The 15,982-nt window shown below is 43.5% G+C and overlaps 1 protein-coding gene across 1 annotated transcript in view; it reads right to left on the reverse strand.

Moving 5' to 3' along the window:
- Positions 1 to 15,982, reverse strand: part of dcc (DCC netrin 1 receptor) — a 638,603-nt gene that overhangs the window by 429,070 nt on the left and 193,551 nt on the right. The window contains exon 2 of the mRNA XM_060912655.1: positions 2,458 to 2,781. Coding sequence (XP_060768638.1) covers positions 2,458 to 2,781 — 324 coding nt within the window. The remainder of the gene's footprint in view (positions 1 to 2,457; positions 2,782 to 15,982) is intronic.

The following is a 15,982-nucleotide window of genomic DNA, read 5'->3' on the forward strand; positions in this document are numbered from 1 at the left end:
ACCTTGTGCAATAAATGTTGCAAGCTATATACACTATATACAAGCTATATATAGACGCTATGAATACCTAGGAATACCGACCTATTTGTCAGAAAGAATCCGAGGAATTGACCAAGAAGAAGCGATTTTTGTTGACCTGCTCATTAAGGCTTAATTAGTCCATAACTTCATTAATAATTGTAATGAAGCAAATCTGGGTAGAAGTTATATGCACCCTAGGTACCCCTACCTTCATGCCAGAATCAATCAAAATCGGTGAAGAATTGAGGGAGAACAAGCGATTTGTGTGGAAACTGCTCGTTAGGGATTGATTTACTCCATATCTTCATTATTAATTGCAATTATGCAAATTTTGGTAGAAGACATATGCACCCCAGGCAGACCGACCTTCCTGCCAAAAAGAATAAAAATTGCTGAAGAACAGAGAGAAGAAGTAATTTTCGTGAAACGTGGATGACGCCGGACAGACAACACATGATGGTACCGTATAAAAGCATCACCTGTCGGACGGATGAGCGAATAATAAAGTGATATGGTGGAAAGGCTTCCATGGGTATCAGTTCAAAACACGTACGCAAATGTCAATCATTACAGTTTTGTATGTCAGTTGGCTCATATGTGGGTTTTATTGGGGGCAGAAAAAGAGACAACTGCTGTTTTTTCATATTTTATGTGATAACGTATTATTTTTTTCGTGGTCCGGTTTCCATCAAATCCTGCGCTCTGATTGGCTGGCGAGAGGGTCCGTATCCTACGGTACGGACCCCAGTTACAGACCCCGGTTACGGACCTCTGGCGACTCGCTCGTTCACAACAACAACAAACGTAGTAGAATTTTTTGTCAACATTTATCTTTTTTTTTTATAAGATTTATTTATAAGATTATCAAAAATCTTATAAATTTTTGCCAGCATTTCTCAGGAGAATAGCATTAATTTTACAGCATGGATAGCGATAACGACAGTCTTCACAGCGAAAGCGAGTTTTACTACCCTGAGGAAGAAGAAATAAAAGAAAACATTTCAGGAGAAAGCTAAAAACCTGTAACTTGCTAATGCTGAGCAAAAACATGGCTGAATCCTGAATGACTCAATTTTGTATAAATAGGGGACTACATAGGCGGCAAAATGCAGTTTTTTCCCCCTGCCATGGAAGTGCACTTGTATACCGAGGAGGAAGCCATTTGCATTACAGCCGTGAATGAGGATTCAGAATGGTGGCTTGGCTTTCCCTTTCGGGCGCTCTCGTTTTCTGTTAGAATTTGGTAAAGAAAAAAATAAATATATTATTTACCAGCTTAAGGTCGGTCTGTATGGTGAAGTACCGTGACCTCGGCCTTGAATACTGACTTTCAAGACCTCGCTCACGGTATTTCACGATACGGACCTCCCAGCTGGTAAATAACATACAGTATATTTTTGAAAGATAACCAGCATCCTCCGACGTTAAAATGCATAGCTCCTATGCAAAATTCACAAAAGGTGGTAGGTCTGCTTTTAGTAAGATTCCAGTGGCTCTTAAAATCCAAGTACACTTTGAAATTATGAAGCCCTTCATGAGTAGAGTTATGCGGAGTGCAGGAAAATATGAAAATGTGCACTGCGTGGGATTCCGGGGCCTGGAACTGAGAACTACTGATCTATATGAAGAAATAAAACAATGCCTTAAAAAAGAGAGCATGTAAAATAAAGGTGTTTAATTTAGCCTCGCCTGGCCTGCCAAGCTGAACTCTATTATGCTAGTTAGCTCTCTTGTGGAGGTACTAAAGGGAATTATGTAATACTTTGCTGGAGCACTGCTCATCATTAAATGGTTAAATAAACTACTTTAGTGTCTCAGTATCTTCAAAAATCTTTTTTTGTGTGTGTTCATATTTTGTTCTTTTGTACTCCTGTGTGTTAGCCCTTTTCAAAGTTTAAGGGCTTTATTTGAACACAAAAGCTTTAAGAGAAACCATCCTACTACAGTTCTCTGTAGGTTTGTTTGTCATGACTGAATATTCTTTATGATTATAGCTGTTCCTTACAGAAAAACTACCGCGAGCCTAGTGGTTAGTGTGTCCACCTCTTGATCAGGAGATCGTGAGTTCTATTCGCAGTCGGGTCATACCAAAGACCATCATAAAAATGGTGCCTACTGCTGTCTGGAAAGGCACGCTGCAATACAGATGCGAGTGGGGAGTCAAACTCTCGTGGTTACCAGAGGACCAGCCCCCCACTGTAACCCTAGCTGTATAGGTGAGAGACCGAGGGCTGTAGAAGCGGAGATCGGCACCGCCCAATGCGCCTTAAGGACCTGGTTAGTACTGGGATGGGAGACTGGCTGGGAAGACCAGGCTCTGACACGGGAGGGACTTTGACTTATAGAGAAATTAGGAAAACTAGGAAAATGTTAAAACCATAGTTGAACATGTCACAACACAAACCCAACCCTAAACACCCAGATCATTTTACTCACCAGCAACAGTAACCTTGGCTGTACGGCTGACGATGGCCCCCACACCCTCCAGAGTGGCCAAACATTGGTAGGCTCCCTCATCAGGTCGATGATGACGTGAGTGCACCACATTTTGCACCAGAAGTGATCCATTGGCCAGCTGTTGCCTCCGTTCATCCACCACCGAGCTCAGCAGCACGCCATCCTTCTTCCATGAGATGGAGGGAAGGCCACGGTCAGATCGTGCCTGGCAGTCCAGCTGTAGTACACCACCTCTTATTGTTATCACGTCCTGTGGCTCCAACACAAATCGCAGCTCGACGAAACTACGTGGTATCTGAGAACCTGTGGAATAGAGACCAGGAGTTAGTATGGAGGTTCAGGATTGACATCCGAGACTGGGCTGTTGACTGAAGTTTCGGCACCACGACGCTACCCTTGTTAGATCCTTGAGCTAGAATGTTAACCCTCAGCTGTGTCAAGGATGGGATACCATCGATGACCCTGTACTGTGACCCCTGACCAAGGCTCTGTCCAAGATTAGATATGGAAGGAAAATGGGATCACAAGGCCCCAGGACTAGTCAAGGGTTAAAGACTTTACACAAGAGCCCAACTGGAGCACTTGGGTAGTCCCGGGATTTACTTGCACAAAACTTCAATTGGAACTTGACTCCTGCACCATGCATGCATACATCAACAGCAAGTAATTACAATCATCATTATCATGTACATCCTGATCAAGCCATAATGCATGATCAGACATTTTCCCATAATCCGTATTCAGTTCATGAACGTGATTTGCAATTGACATTGAAAAAACCAACAACATTAGATTAGTTTTATCAGATAATTTAATGCTAAAAAGTGTAGCTCAGGACAAAGACAGCAATCAAATGCTGCTTAGCGAGAACATGACTCAGATCAAATTCACCGATCTATATGCATTTTATTCTCACATCAGAGCTGACAAGGCCAACATGTAGGACTGAAGGGGAATGTGGTAATTTACCTACTATATATATATATATATATGCACTTTGAAACAGCAGAACATGGCTTGCACTCCAAAACAATTACAACATCCAAGAGGAGTGAGTCTCAGGTCAGTACATTTCCACAGCTGCTGTTATATAAAGCAATCATTGCTTTGAGTTACTCGAAGCATGGAATCACAACAGACTCAAGCAAGTCATTTTCGATGTACTTAACCTGACTGAGCACAAGTGTTTGTTCCATATCCCTTTCCCTACTTTATATTTTATTCATCGCTCTACTGGGTCATCCAAAGGATAGTCAAGACACACACTGGCTTGATTTTAAAAAGCAGCAGTTAATGTGAACAAATGATTTTATCTGATGCGTCATGACTGGATGCAGGGCTGGAGTGGCCTGGACAAACTAGCCTAGAGTTCATTTCCCTCCAACATGCCTGGTTCATCCAAATGGAAGTCATGTGTCCACTGGAAAGTTTCAAAACCGTCCTTACAGTACCAAGTCCTACACAGTTCCTGGTTTGACCATTCCATTCCATTTCATTTCATACACCAGAACGGCAAAGACGTAGTCGCTCATCTGTCCTAACATCAAAACAACCATGCCTACCAAAACATCAAACAGGACTGAAATGTGACGATCTGAGAGAGGACCAACCTTCACGACAAATTGTTTGCAACAAAAGGACTGAATTTTGTTCCTTGATGGAAGAAGATCGACCCAAAACATCAATCAGAACTGAATTCGCATGATAAATGAGAGAGGAGATACAATTCTAGTTAAAAGAAAATGTCTTAAATTGACCTAACTACTAATTTGTTAGCAAAAAATTGGCAATACAACGACCGAGTTTTGTGCAGAAGGTCGAGTTCTTTCAAATAAAACAATCAGAACTGAAATCCACTGAGAACTGAGGGAGGAGATACGATTTAACTGAAAATAAACAAAGTTGCAAACAAATTTTTTACAACAAGAAAATCAAACAACCAAGTTTAGTTCTCCGAGGGAAGATCTAACCAAAACATCGATCAGAACTGAAATCGGGTGAGAACTGCGAGAGGAGATACAATTCTAATGAGCAGGCCCAAAATTCATTAAGTTGACCTAATTAGCAGTTCGTTAGCAAAAATTTGACAATACAATGAGCAAGGTTTGAGCAGAAGGTCGAGTTCTTTCAAATAAAACAATCAGAACTGGAATCCATTGAGAACTGACGGAGGAGATACGATTTAACTGAAAATAAACAACGTTGTAAGCAAATTGTTTACAACAGGAAAATCAGCAAAAAGTTTTTTTCCCCTCAAGGGAAGATCGACCCAAAACATTGATCAGAACTGAAATCAGATGAGAAATCAGAGAGGCGATACAATTCTAGTGAGAGGCCTGGAAAATTTGTTCATTTGGCCTAATTAGTAACTCGTTAGCAAAAAAACTGACAAAACAACCACCACGTTTTGTGCAGAGTGATGAGTTATTTCAAACAACACAATCAGAACGGAAATCCGTAGCGAATTGATGGAGGAGATACGATTTAATTGAATTGTGGATGACGGACGCCACACCATGGTCTTATGGTCAGATGAGCTGACAATACATTTCATTTTGGCAAAAGCACAATAACAAATCAGGAAGGGTGAATTTGGGTTGTTCATGATTGTTTTGCCTTGTGTGAAGACCATGTTCACATCGAGCTACATTACACTAGAAGTATTGTACGATGTTCATTGTTACCATTTTGGTGTCATGGGAATGTTCTACTTTTCCATTCACATCATGTCACTTTTACTTCAAATGCATTGACAGGTTCTTAAAAAAATGACGAGGCTTTTTTTTTTTTTACTTGTGTTTAAATAATCAATATTCCATAAGCTTGCATTTGACCATCCGTCCATTATCCTTAACCACTTATCCTGTGCAGGGCAAGCTGGAGCCCATCCCAGCTGACTATGGGCGAGAGGCGGGGTACACCCTGGACAAGTCGCCAGATCATCACAGCCTAACTGCATGTCTTTGGACTGTGGGGGAAACCAGAGCACCTGAAGGAAACCCATGCAGACACGGGGAGAACATGAAACTCTACACAGAAAGGCCCTCATCAGCCACTGGGCTCGAACCCAGAACCTTCTTGCTGTGAGGCGACAGTGCTAACCACTACACCACCGTGCCGCCAACCAGCAACATTCCATGATCTCGTATTTGACCAAATGGCAGCATTCAGTACGGCAAACGTCATAGTTTTGCTGAGACGTCTGTATTTTGGAGCAAGAAATAAAAATGTTCCTGGAGAGCCAGCCTCAGATCTAAGTTGAGCCTTGGGTTCTTCAGTGGAAATGTGCCTCAAGTTCTTTCAGTCCCTCTTTCATCTTCTATAACCACTTTATCCTGGAGGCTATCCTGGGATCTCTGGGTGTGAGGTGGGAATGCACCCTGGATAGAACACCAGTCCATTGCAGGTGCTTCAAAAGCCTGAGTTTCTGAAAAAGTTTCTGCAGTGGACACGAACAGTCTGCAGAAGAACCTAAATGAAACAAAGAACAGAAAAGGCACCAGAAGAATGGACAGGTGAATCAGTTTTGTGCATGTAGCATCAACAGCTTGTGACTCCTTGTGTCCAAAGCAAACAACCTGATTATTGGAATGGCTTGTGTAGGAATGGAACAAATACAATCAAAATACGAGAAAAAAAAAACGCAATCATTCCGTTCATCATGCCTTCTATATTTGTCTCTTTTAATCAGGGCTTTGAACTGGTTCAAGGAACGAAAACGAAAACTGGGAACTTTTTCTATTTCACATGGAACAGAAACGAAACCAGAAACTTTATTATTTTTTATGTTCCTGAACAGAAACGCTTATTAAAAATAATGGTAACCGGTTAATACCGGTTTTTATTTCGTTCCTCAAAGTTTCCGTAGCCTACAAATAAAAAAGTAATTCTTCTCCTGCGCAAGTTTCTATAACCCGCTGGGGTTCACTTCCTGTGTGACGTTCGCTGACTGAATGGAGAGCGCGGGAGGGTGGACTACTATCACGTCTCCACGTGATAATAAGTGAGTAAGTGCATTACTCAGTAAGTGCATTACTGAGTGTCTGTGAGCAAAGAAGAGCCTGAACGATGCAACCTCCCTATTGGCTGTTTGTAAAAATGTATCAGTTGTTGCCCTTCCCACGGGAATCATCGCGGGCTCGAGAGACGAGACCTGACGAGTTAGTTCGTTGGTAGCAGAACAAAATGTCTGGACACAAATTGGGTTTTCAGAAAAGGAAAGAAAATAAACAGAGGGTCGAAAATACAAAAAAGGAGGCAGAAAATGCAAAACGAGTTTTAAGGTAGGACACAAATGGTTACTTTTCTGAGGCAGCCCGCCGTGGCTGCAGGCTTTCAGTTGTGTCATTGAATGGTTACTTTTCTGAGGCAGCCCGCCGTGGCTGCCTGCAGGCTTATTTATTATAGCCCATTTAGTTAAAATAGTTGATCTAAAATGTTTATAGTTATGTGATGGTTGTCCTGATTTAGACTGTTTTTTTTTTTTTTGGGGGGGGGGGGGGGGTTGCGCGATGTTGCACCCGGGTCCAGATGAGGGCAGAACCGGCCCTGGCTACATTTCAGGTGTAGTTTGTTTTATGTATGTATGTACTTGCATAGATGTGTACTTGGTCTTCCAATATGGCGCCTAACAAAATCTCGCGGCGCGGTGACGTCATGCGGTAGCCCTCTATAGGGCCTGACTAGCCTTTGGTAACACACTAAACGAATGATCTTTCATTTTTGGCACTTTTTCTGTTTGTGTAGATGGGAAGACATACTGAGAATCCAAATCGCCAACATTTGAAATAATAATTGTTTTGAATTATTTCTTGTCTTATTTAATGAAGGTTGTAATAGAATTAGCCTACATTTGGCTTAAGCTGGATGAGACAGAGACATAATTTTATAGCCATTTGTTAAACAGCTGACAGGGAACTTAATTAACCGTTCCGGGAATGAAATTTTTTTTGTTCTAACAGGTTTGGGAACGTCTATTTAATGGTGGAACCCAAAACCGGAAACGTTAAAATTCCGTTTCTGTTCGGAACGAACCAATAGGAAAAAAATTCTGGTTCAAAGCCCTGCTTTTAATCATGCGAGAACAGCTATAAGCAATCAGACAGAATATCCACAGCAAGAGTGTAGAGCTCATCAGAAAGCTTAGATTCAAATGCTAATGCACAAGCTGGTAATTTCACCCGTCCTTTTGTCTTAACCTGCCGTGTGAGATAATTCATCACTTACTGTTAACATTTGCAACGCTTTGCTCTTATTACAGAAACACACCTGTGCACAAGAAGGTGGATGAGTTTCAGAACCCTCAACCTCTTGGAAAGAGAGAGAGAGAAAAAAAAAACCTTCTGGCTTTTTTTAAGTCCTCAAACAGCATCTTTCATCGGTGGTCTTTATGTCCCTGACAAAGTACTTCCCTACGGGATTTAGCTCTCTTCTTTGGGATAGCAGAGCTCAGACATAAAGGCAAGGCCCAAGAGTCACAGGAAACGAAACGCATCTAGGTTTACCACCACCGCCTACAAAAACATCGATGTCTCACGTCCTAGACAGAAGCGGCTCAAAGATACAGGGGAAAAGATTAGATGCTTCTTTTTTTCTTCAGAAATCTGATTGGACAAAAGTTGGCCATGCAAAGAGCATGACCTCGGGAACACAGTCCTGAATAGGCGCTGAGAGATTAAAGGCAAGGAAGTACCTTTCTTTGTGTATGTATGTGTGTAAGAGCGAGAACGAATCCCAGCTCACTTCACTCTTTACTTTGATTTCGATGTCTCACTACTCCCTCGGGTTCAAAGTTCACACCGAGGTCAGCTGTGATGCCTATGGATCTAAATCGCTTCGGTAAAGGAAGTCTGTAACACCGTGTACCTCTCAGTCCTGAAAGACTGCAGATACATCAGTCTGAAGTGTATTTTCGTCAAGTGCCAAAGAGCTTTCATTACACTGCGGGAACAATTCTGGAAGCAGAACAAGCCAGAAATATCACAGCAAGCCAAATACACATCTTGTTCCAAGTCATCATCGATACTAACAAACGTCAGTCACTCGTTTTACAGGACGGCAGTTTCTTTTGGAAAAAATGATGCATGTTTTGACACTGAACGTTCATAATGTGTTTTATTTTGGTCCTTTGTTTCCGTTTTGCGGCGTTATCCGTCCCATCATCTCATTGGTCTGTTCCCTGATCACAGGTGTTCTCGTGTTCATTGTTATTTCCTGGTTTTGATTGCAATTTAATTGACTCAGTGTGCCCGCTGAAAAGTCTGATCATGTTCCTAGTTCTGCATTCTCCTAGTTTAGACCCTTGCCCGTTTTCCCAGCTTCTGATTATACTTCTGTAACTTTGCTTGTGTTTTGTCTGTCCATTATGAGTCTTGTATTTAACCCTAGAGATTTCCACAAGCGCCAGCGACTGGCGGTTTTCTCCGCCTACACAGACGGCTACTCGAGCCCAGAAAAAAACAACTTGTCTTTCAATTTTCAAAGGATTTATAGCGTCTCTGCCACCCAGAATTTGCTGCAAATCCAATTATTTCACCAAAAAATTGTCTTTGATTCAGGTTTAGCATGACCAGAAGCGACATCATATTTGTTGATCGATTCTTGAGCTCTGATTGGCTGAGCCGGACCATGTGACCACACCACAGCATATGTAGTTATGTTACAGAGCCAGGCAGCGTACTACAGAGGGGAACTGAGGAAGCCAAGCACACACACACACACACATCTGGAGGGAAATTTCATGCATATTTTGCAAGCATTTTACAGGCGTGGCCCCAGACCCCCCTAGCATTAGCGTGCCTTTGGCGCACTACCATGGTGGCTTTACTGCTGCAAATTCCAAAGTTTTTTTTTTTTTTCTGGAAAACCCTGTACCCGGTGGCACGGTGGTGTAGTGGTTAGCGCTGTCGCCTCACAGCAAGAAGGTCCGGGTTCGAGCCCCGTGGCCGGCGAGGGCCTTTCTGTGTGGAGTTTGCATGTTCTCCCCGTGTCCGCGTGGGTTTCCTCCGGGTGCTCCGGTTTCCCCCACAGTCCAAAGACATGCAGGTTAGGTTAACTGGTGACTCTAAATTGACCGTAGGTGTGAATGTGAGTGTGAATGGTTGTCTGTGTCTATGTGTCAGCCCTGTGATGACCTGGCGACTTGTCCAGGGTGTACCCCGCCTTTCGCCCGTAGTCAGCTGGGATAGGCTCCAGCTTGCCTGCGACCCTGTAGAACAAGATAAAGCGGCTACAGATAATGAGATTAGATGAGATGAACCTTGTACCCTCCAAGAAAGCATGCACCTTGTGTCTTTGTCTCTACTCACCGCACATTAAAGTACATCAGAGAGAACAGCCTGTTGTGTTCGCACCCTCAGTAAAACACAACAGCTCTAACATTTTGACTTTAACATTTTGACTAACAGCTGATGTCTTTTCAATTTCAATTCTGCTAGAAGTGGAAATACTGCCAACTGTTGCAGAAGGTGTTGGTCTCTGTCTTGGATTGGTATCTCATGTTAAAACTCGCGGTTAAACTCAAGTACTTTGTGATGGCAAGGCGATGGATTTTTAAAAGATATGCTTGGCTAGCTAGTAATTGTCAGGCATGATGGAGGAGCAGGTGGTGATATTAAGAGAAGAATCGTCAAAGCCATAAACGCCTTCACGATGTTGAATAATGTATGGAGGTCATGACAATATGATATCAATACCAAGCTAAGCTCGTACAAGAACTATGTTCTATCTGCACTTCTAGACAGTTCAGAATGCTGGAGGATGACTAATATGACATTTCCAAACTCTAAGCATTCCACACCGTCGAACTCTACGCATCTTCTAGCCAAGAACCATCTCTAACCAAGAATTGCTCGCTCAGTGTAATCAGGACAGAATGGAAACCATCATCATGTGAAGGCGATGGAGATGGATCAGACACATCCTTCAAAGACAGCAAGATAACATCACACATACTACTCTACACTGGACACCAGAAGGACGGCGTAAGACAGGGCGACCCAAGAACACCTGGCGACGCATGGTAGAGACAGAAATGAAGACCCTGATCCACACTTGGGGCACAGTACAGAAACTGGCCCAGGACAGACAGAAGTGGTCATCCATTGTTGCTGCCCTACATGCCAGCAGGCATAATAGGCAGTAAGTAAGTACTTGGCTAGCTAGCTAGACCTTTGGTCTAGAATACAGGAAACAAGCTTTGGTCATGGAGAAGACCCAGTCGTGCACATTTGTGTTTTCTGTACTCTAATACACCCACTGACCTTTAATTAAAAGGGCCACAATTTAATTAGGTTGGTTGAATCAGGTGCGTGGTGGCACGGTGGTGTAGTGGTTAGCGCTGTCGCCTCACAGCAAGAAGGTCCGGGTTCGAGCCCCATGGCCGGCGAGGGCCTTTCTGTGCGGAGTTTGCATGTTCTCCCCGTGTCCGCGTGGGTTTCCTCCGGGTGCTCCGGTTTCCCCCACAGTCCAAAGACATGCAGGTTAGGTTAACTGGTGACTCTAAATTGACCGTAGGTGTGAATGCGAGTGTGAATGGTTGTCTGTGTCTATGTGTCAGCCCTGTGATGACCTGGCGACTTGTCCAGGGTGTACCCCGCCTTTCGCCCGTAGTCAGCTGGGATAGGCTCCAGCTTGCCTGCGACCCTGTAGAACAGGATAAAGCGGCTAGAGATAATGAGAGAGAGAGATGAATCAGGTGCGTCCCGGTAAGAGTAATGAAAACTAAAATGTAAAGGAGCAGGTTTGAGAAGCTGTGGAGTAGAATTAGTTTCTAATTTTGAAATGATTTTGATGATACATCTTTGACCCTAGTGCCACTGGAAGCAATTGGACCACAAGTTCTCCACAAAATACCTCTGTAATCCATTACAAAGTCATATTTGAAGATTACTGCTCCTTTTCTGGAGCTGAACTTCAATCGATAATATTCAACAATGAAACCATAAATAGCTGCTCATTCACACATGAACATTATGTTCATTTATTGTGTTGTTCGTCATGATCAAAGTTGGCACTATGAGTACTCGTACCCCTTACTTCATGCTAGGTACATGTACGGATCTGTGAAAAAAAAAAAAATCTCTCCATGTGTCCGTGTGTGGGATGTGAAGTCAAGCTGTTCCCTCTATCTGCCCCTTGGTATCACCACATCTCTTTTATCTCTTCATTATGGGCTGTGTCACCATGGTTACCGCTCTGCTCCACTCTCTTATCGATTCTTTTACTCACCGCACGCGCACACACATACACTGCTGCACACACGACACACACAACACTACCCCGTGACTCCCACTTTGGCCACCAGCTTATCTCAACAACTTCATCACTGTGGACCCCGTCGTCCTATTAACCTGTACACATGCACACTCGGACAGGTGATTTACACATTCTCTTTCAAGTGTCCTCTGGGTGTGCAGACAGCCAATCACACACACACAATGTTATCGGTGTGTATGGAATCCTGCTTCGTCTGTGCATTTCACTGCACATCCATGTACACGCATGCTGTTCCCACTATCCTGGAATAAAGCCAGTCTGGAAGTCCGTGTGTGTGTGCATGCACAGGTTTACCTTTGACCGTGCACTGACGGTTACATCGTTCTGTCACTAAACGAACTAAATGAACAGCTGATCACACTGAGGCGCTCGCTGACCGCCGATATTTATTAGTTTGGGCCTGTGTTTCTTTTCCTTCGCGACATCTTTTCTTCTCGGTTTCCGTTACTGTAGTCGGTCTTTCACACTTCATTCGCACACTCACGTCATCCAGTTTTCTCTCCTGTTTCAAATTTGTATCCCACAATGCCTTGTGCATACAGGGAAAGCCCACCACGTGATGCATGACATCGTATCTTGAATTGCGTCATGGTGAAGCAGGAAAAAATAGCAGAGAATTTAGGGCCACGTGGCCCTAAGTTCATTAATTGTTCTATTAGGAAAAAAATGAATAAAATTGGAAGTCTGTGATTCGAATTCAGTAGCTTTCGGTCGACTAAACAAAAATAATTGGGTGCTGGGGAAAATTATTTTTATGACCTACACTTAAAATTCTGAAAGGCAGTCTAGCTTTAAGCTTCTTTACCCAACTCCCATTTCTTTGTTGGCTGTTATCCTTCTTGTAATTTGAAGGGCAGTAGTTCCCCAAGTACCTTGTTTTAATCTAAACCTGGATTCTGTAGATGCATGCGATCTGCCCCAAACTATAAATTAGGATGACAATTCTCACTAAGTATCTTCAAGGTTGGTGGTGTTGTGGTTAGCGCAGTCACCTCACAGCAAGAAGGTTCTGGGTTCAAGCCCAGTGGCCAACAGGGGCCTTTCTGTTACCTCTTTTCCACCAAATCAGTTCCAGGGCTGGTTCGGAGCCAGTGCTGGTGCTGGTTCACAACTCGTTCAACTTGCGAGCCAGCTGAGAACCAGTTTGCTTTTCCATCGCTTGCGATGCTAAGGGGAGCCACGTCATTACGTCGCTGTATACGTCAGTTACGTCGCTGTATACGTCAGTTACGGCGCTATGCTTGCATAAACCTTGGCGCGAACATCGAAGCAACAACAACACGGAGAAGAAGAAGCAGCAACAACAATAATAATAATGGATGACTTCGCGTTTGTACAGCTGCTGCTTCTCGTCGCTTAAAAATGGCGATCATTCGCGGTCTTGCAATTGTTGTTGATCTTAACAACTCCGCCCCCCCGCTGACATAAGCGGTTCTTTCCTCTGGTCCAGCGAAGAGTTGGTGCTAGCCTGGAACCGGTTTTTCTGGCCCCAGAGCCAGTTCTTTGTCAGTGGAAACAGAAAACCCGGTTCCAAACTAAGCACTGGCCCCGAACCAGCCCTGGAACTGCTCTGGTGGAAAAGGGGCATGTGTGGAGTTTGCATGTTCTCCTCATGTCTGTATGGGTTTCCTCCGGATGCTCTTGTTTCCCCCCATTGTCCAAAGACATGCAGTTAAGCTAACTGGCTACTCATAGGTGTGAATATCTGAGCACGAGTAGTATGGTGGCTGCCAGCGGCACCTTTGTATGCCTTCAACTCGGCCATGTTGAGCTGTGTCCTTTGCTATTCAGCTGTAAGAAAGGATGATGTCATGGAAATGGCGCTATGTAAGTCAGTTATCAGTGAGGTTAAATTTAGCACCCAAAACAGATCTTCGGTTTACCCCAGCAGAAGAACCCTTGACCCCAACCACATCAACCTTTCAGTCCCCAGAGTCTTAAGTTGATGGTAAGTTTTGGTGGAACATGAAAGCTGTTTTTGAGCCTGGGAGCAATTCAGAGAATCAATTCCTGGTCTTCTTGAAAATGATGACCTTTAACTTGCACACTAAGTAACATGATTGGTTCAACTGGTCACATTACTTCCTTTTCCCCAAGTTTTGTGATGGCAGGGAAAGGGTTATGGTCGGAGGAGGAAATGGAATACTGTATCAATATATGAAGCAAAGAAGTTATTTAAATGCAAATGGACACGATTCATAAAAACTCCAAATTGTTTTTATATATATCTATTCGAACAGCACTGTTATAGTTTCACCAAAATATAGCGGGGGGGGGGACAAAACCACCCATGTCTCTTGCTGGCCTGCATGGATAAAAATGTCTTATATAGGAACGGCTCCTTGCTTGCAGATATTCCTGCATGATGACGTACCATGCATCCAAAACGTGCTGTTCTTGTTTTTGCCCCTTGAGTGTTGGCACCGGGGGCGGCACGGTGGTGTAGTGGTTAGCGCTGTCGCCTCACAGCAAGAAGGTCCGGGTTCGAGCCCCGTGGCCGGCGAGGGCCTTTCTGTGCGGAGTTTGCATGTTCTCCCCGTGTCCGCGTGGGTTTCCTGCGGGTGCTCCGGTTTCCCCCACAGTCCAAAGACATGCAGGTTAGGTTAACTGGTGACTCTAAATTGACCGTAGGTGTGAATGTGAGTGTGAATGGTTGTCTGTGTCTATGTGTCAGCCCTGTGATGACCTGGCGACTTGTCCAGGGTGTACCCCGCCTTTTGCCCGTAGTCAGCTGGGATAGGCTCCAGCTTGCCTGCGACCCTGGAGAAGGATAAAGCGGCTAGAGATAATGAGATGAGATGAGTGTTGGCACCAAAGGAAAATAATAAAAACAGATTTACATTGCGCCAATGCAATGTATGAAACTGTGCAACTGATCCACAGGTCTGAAGAAATTCTTCCATGTGAAAGCAAACGTGGCATTATGAACCCCTCTGATAAACGAGCCGAGAACTGGTCCTGGGTGTGGATTCGAGTATTCTGGCCAAGTTTCAAAATGTTGAGTATGATGTAGGTGTTGAATCTAGATGAGGGCTTTTGAAGAGTTAGACATCTGATGAAACTTCTGGAATAGGACAATTTAATAGGACCCTTTGTGGCCATACAAAGTGCTAAAGAGAAGTGTTGGAGTGGTGAATGCCCCCCCCCCCCCCAAAAAAAAAAAAAAAAATTCAGTTCTGGAGGTCAATGAAAGCCAATTTTACACACAGTTTTTTCTTTCTGTTTACAAATTTTTCAGTCATACACCTTCAGCTTTTTGTGTGTGTGGGGGGGAAGTCCTTGAACATTCACATGTTAAACCTAAGATAGATTCTTCTCAATGCACTGCCAAGGTTGTATGCCTCTAAGCCTGTTATCTGTCCAGCAGAGTTTTTCATTAGCCCTCCTTACGCAATTAGCCATTTTGATTACCGTCCTGTGACACGGCTGGGACCGACCCAAGCCTCAAGCTGAGACTGGGTAATTTTCCAGCTTGGAGCTGTGAGTGGTGGCAATGGTGACGGCTTTAACCAGTGGCCTGTGGTGAGGATTAGTTCTTCTCCTTTAGTGCTACATAGACAGAACAGAAGGTTGGTGGTCTGTAGGGAACATGGAACAGGCATTGACTGGCAAACGCACCGTCTGGCCATGCTATTGTCCAACTTTTTATGGATCAGCAATCAAAACTGATTGAGTTCATAGTCAGTCATTTAAGGTCTGGTGATGCTTCAAGCCCAAAACCCCCTGCTGAACCATGGAAAGAAGAGTGAAAAGAGAGACAGATTCTACCAGTCTGCTCTTCAAATTCATCTCACCCAGTGGTAACAGGTTTCTTTCAAACAAGGCCAAATCCATTACCATATGTCTTGTTATTTCATCAATGGCTTTCTTATCTTGGAAAATTTCCAGCCAGGAAAAAAAAAGTTCTCCTTGGATCCAGTTCATCTTCAGTAATTATAGTTTAGAAATAAAGAGTAATTTTGGCCGGAGTAGAAATGTGTATTATATTGCGGATTCTATATCACGATATTGAGGACCATGCTAACTAGTAATTCTTAAGAGATGACAACTAAACAGAGTCTAAGGAGAGTACATTTTACAAAGTGAATGACATCTACGGTATGTGATCAAAGAAATCCAGTTTTTGGTAAAAGACGCTACTGCATAAAAATATACATTTATTTATATTCATTTCCCTACTTGTCTGGAGAGGTGCCAGGTTTGTGGCTGAAACCGAGCACTGGTTTGA

Source organism: Neoarius graeffei, chromosome 28 (assembly GCF_027579695.1).
Source record: "Neoarius graeffei isolate fNeoGra1 chromosome 28, fNeoGra1.pri, whole genome shotgun sequence".
Lineage (NCBI taxonomy): Eukaryota > Metazoa > Chordata > Actinopteri > Siluriformes > Ariidae > Neoarius > Neoarius graeffei.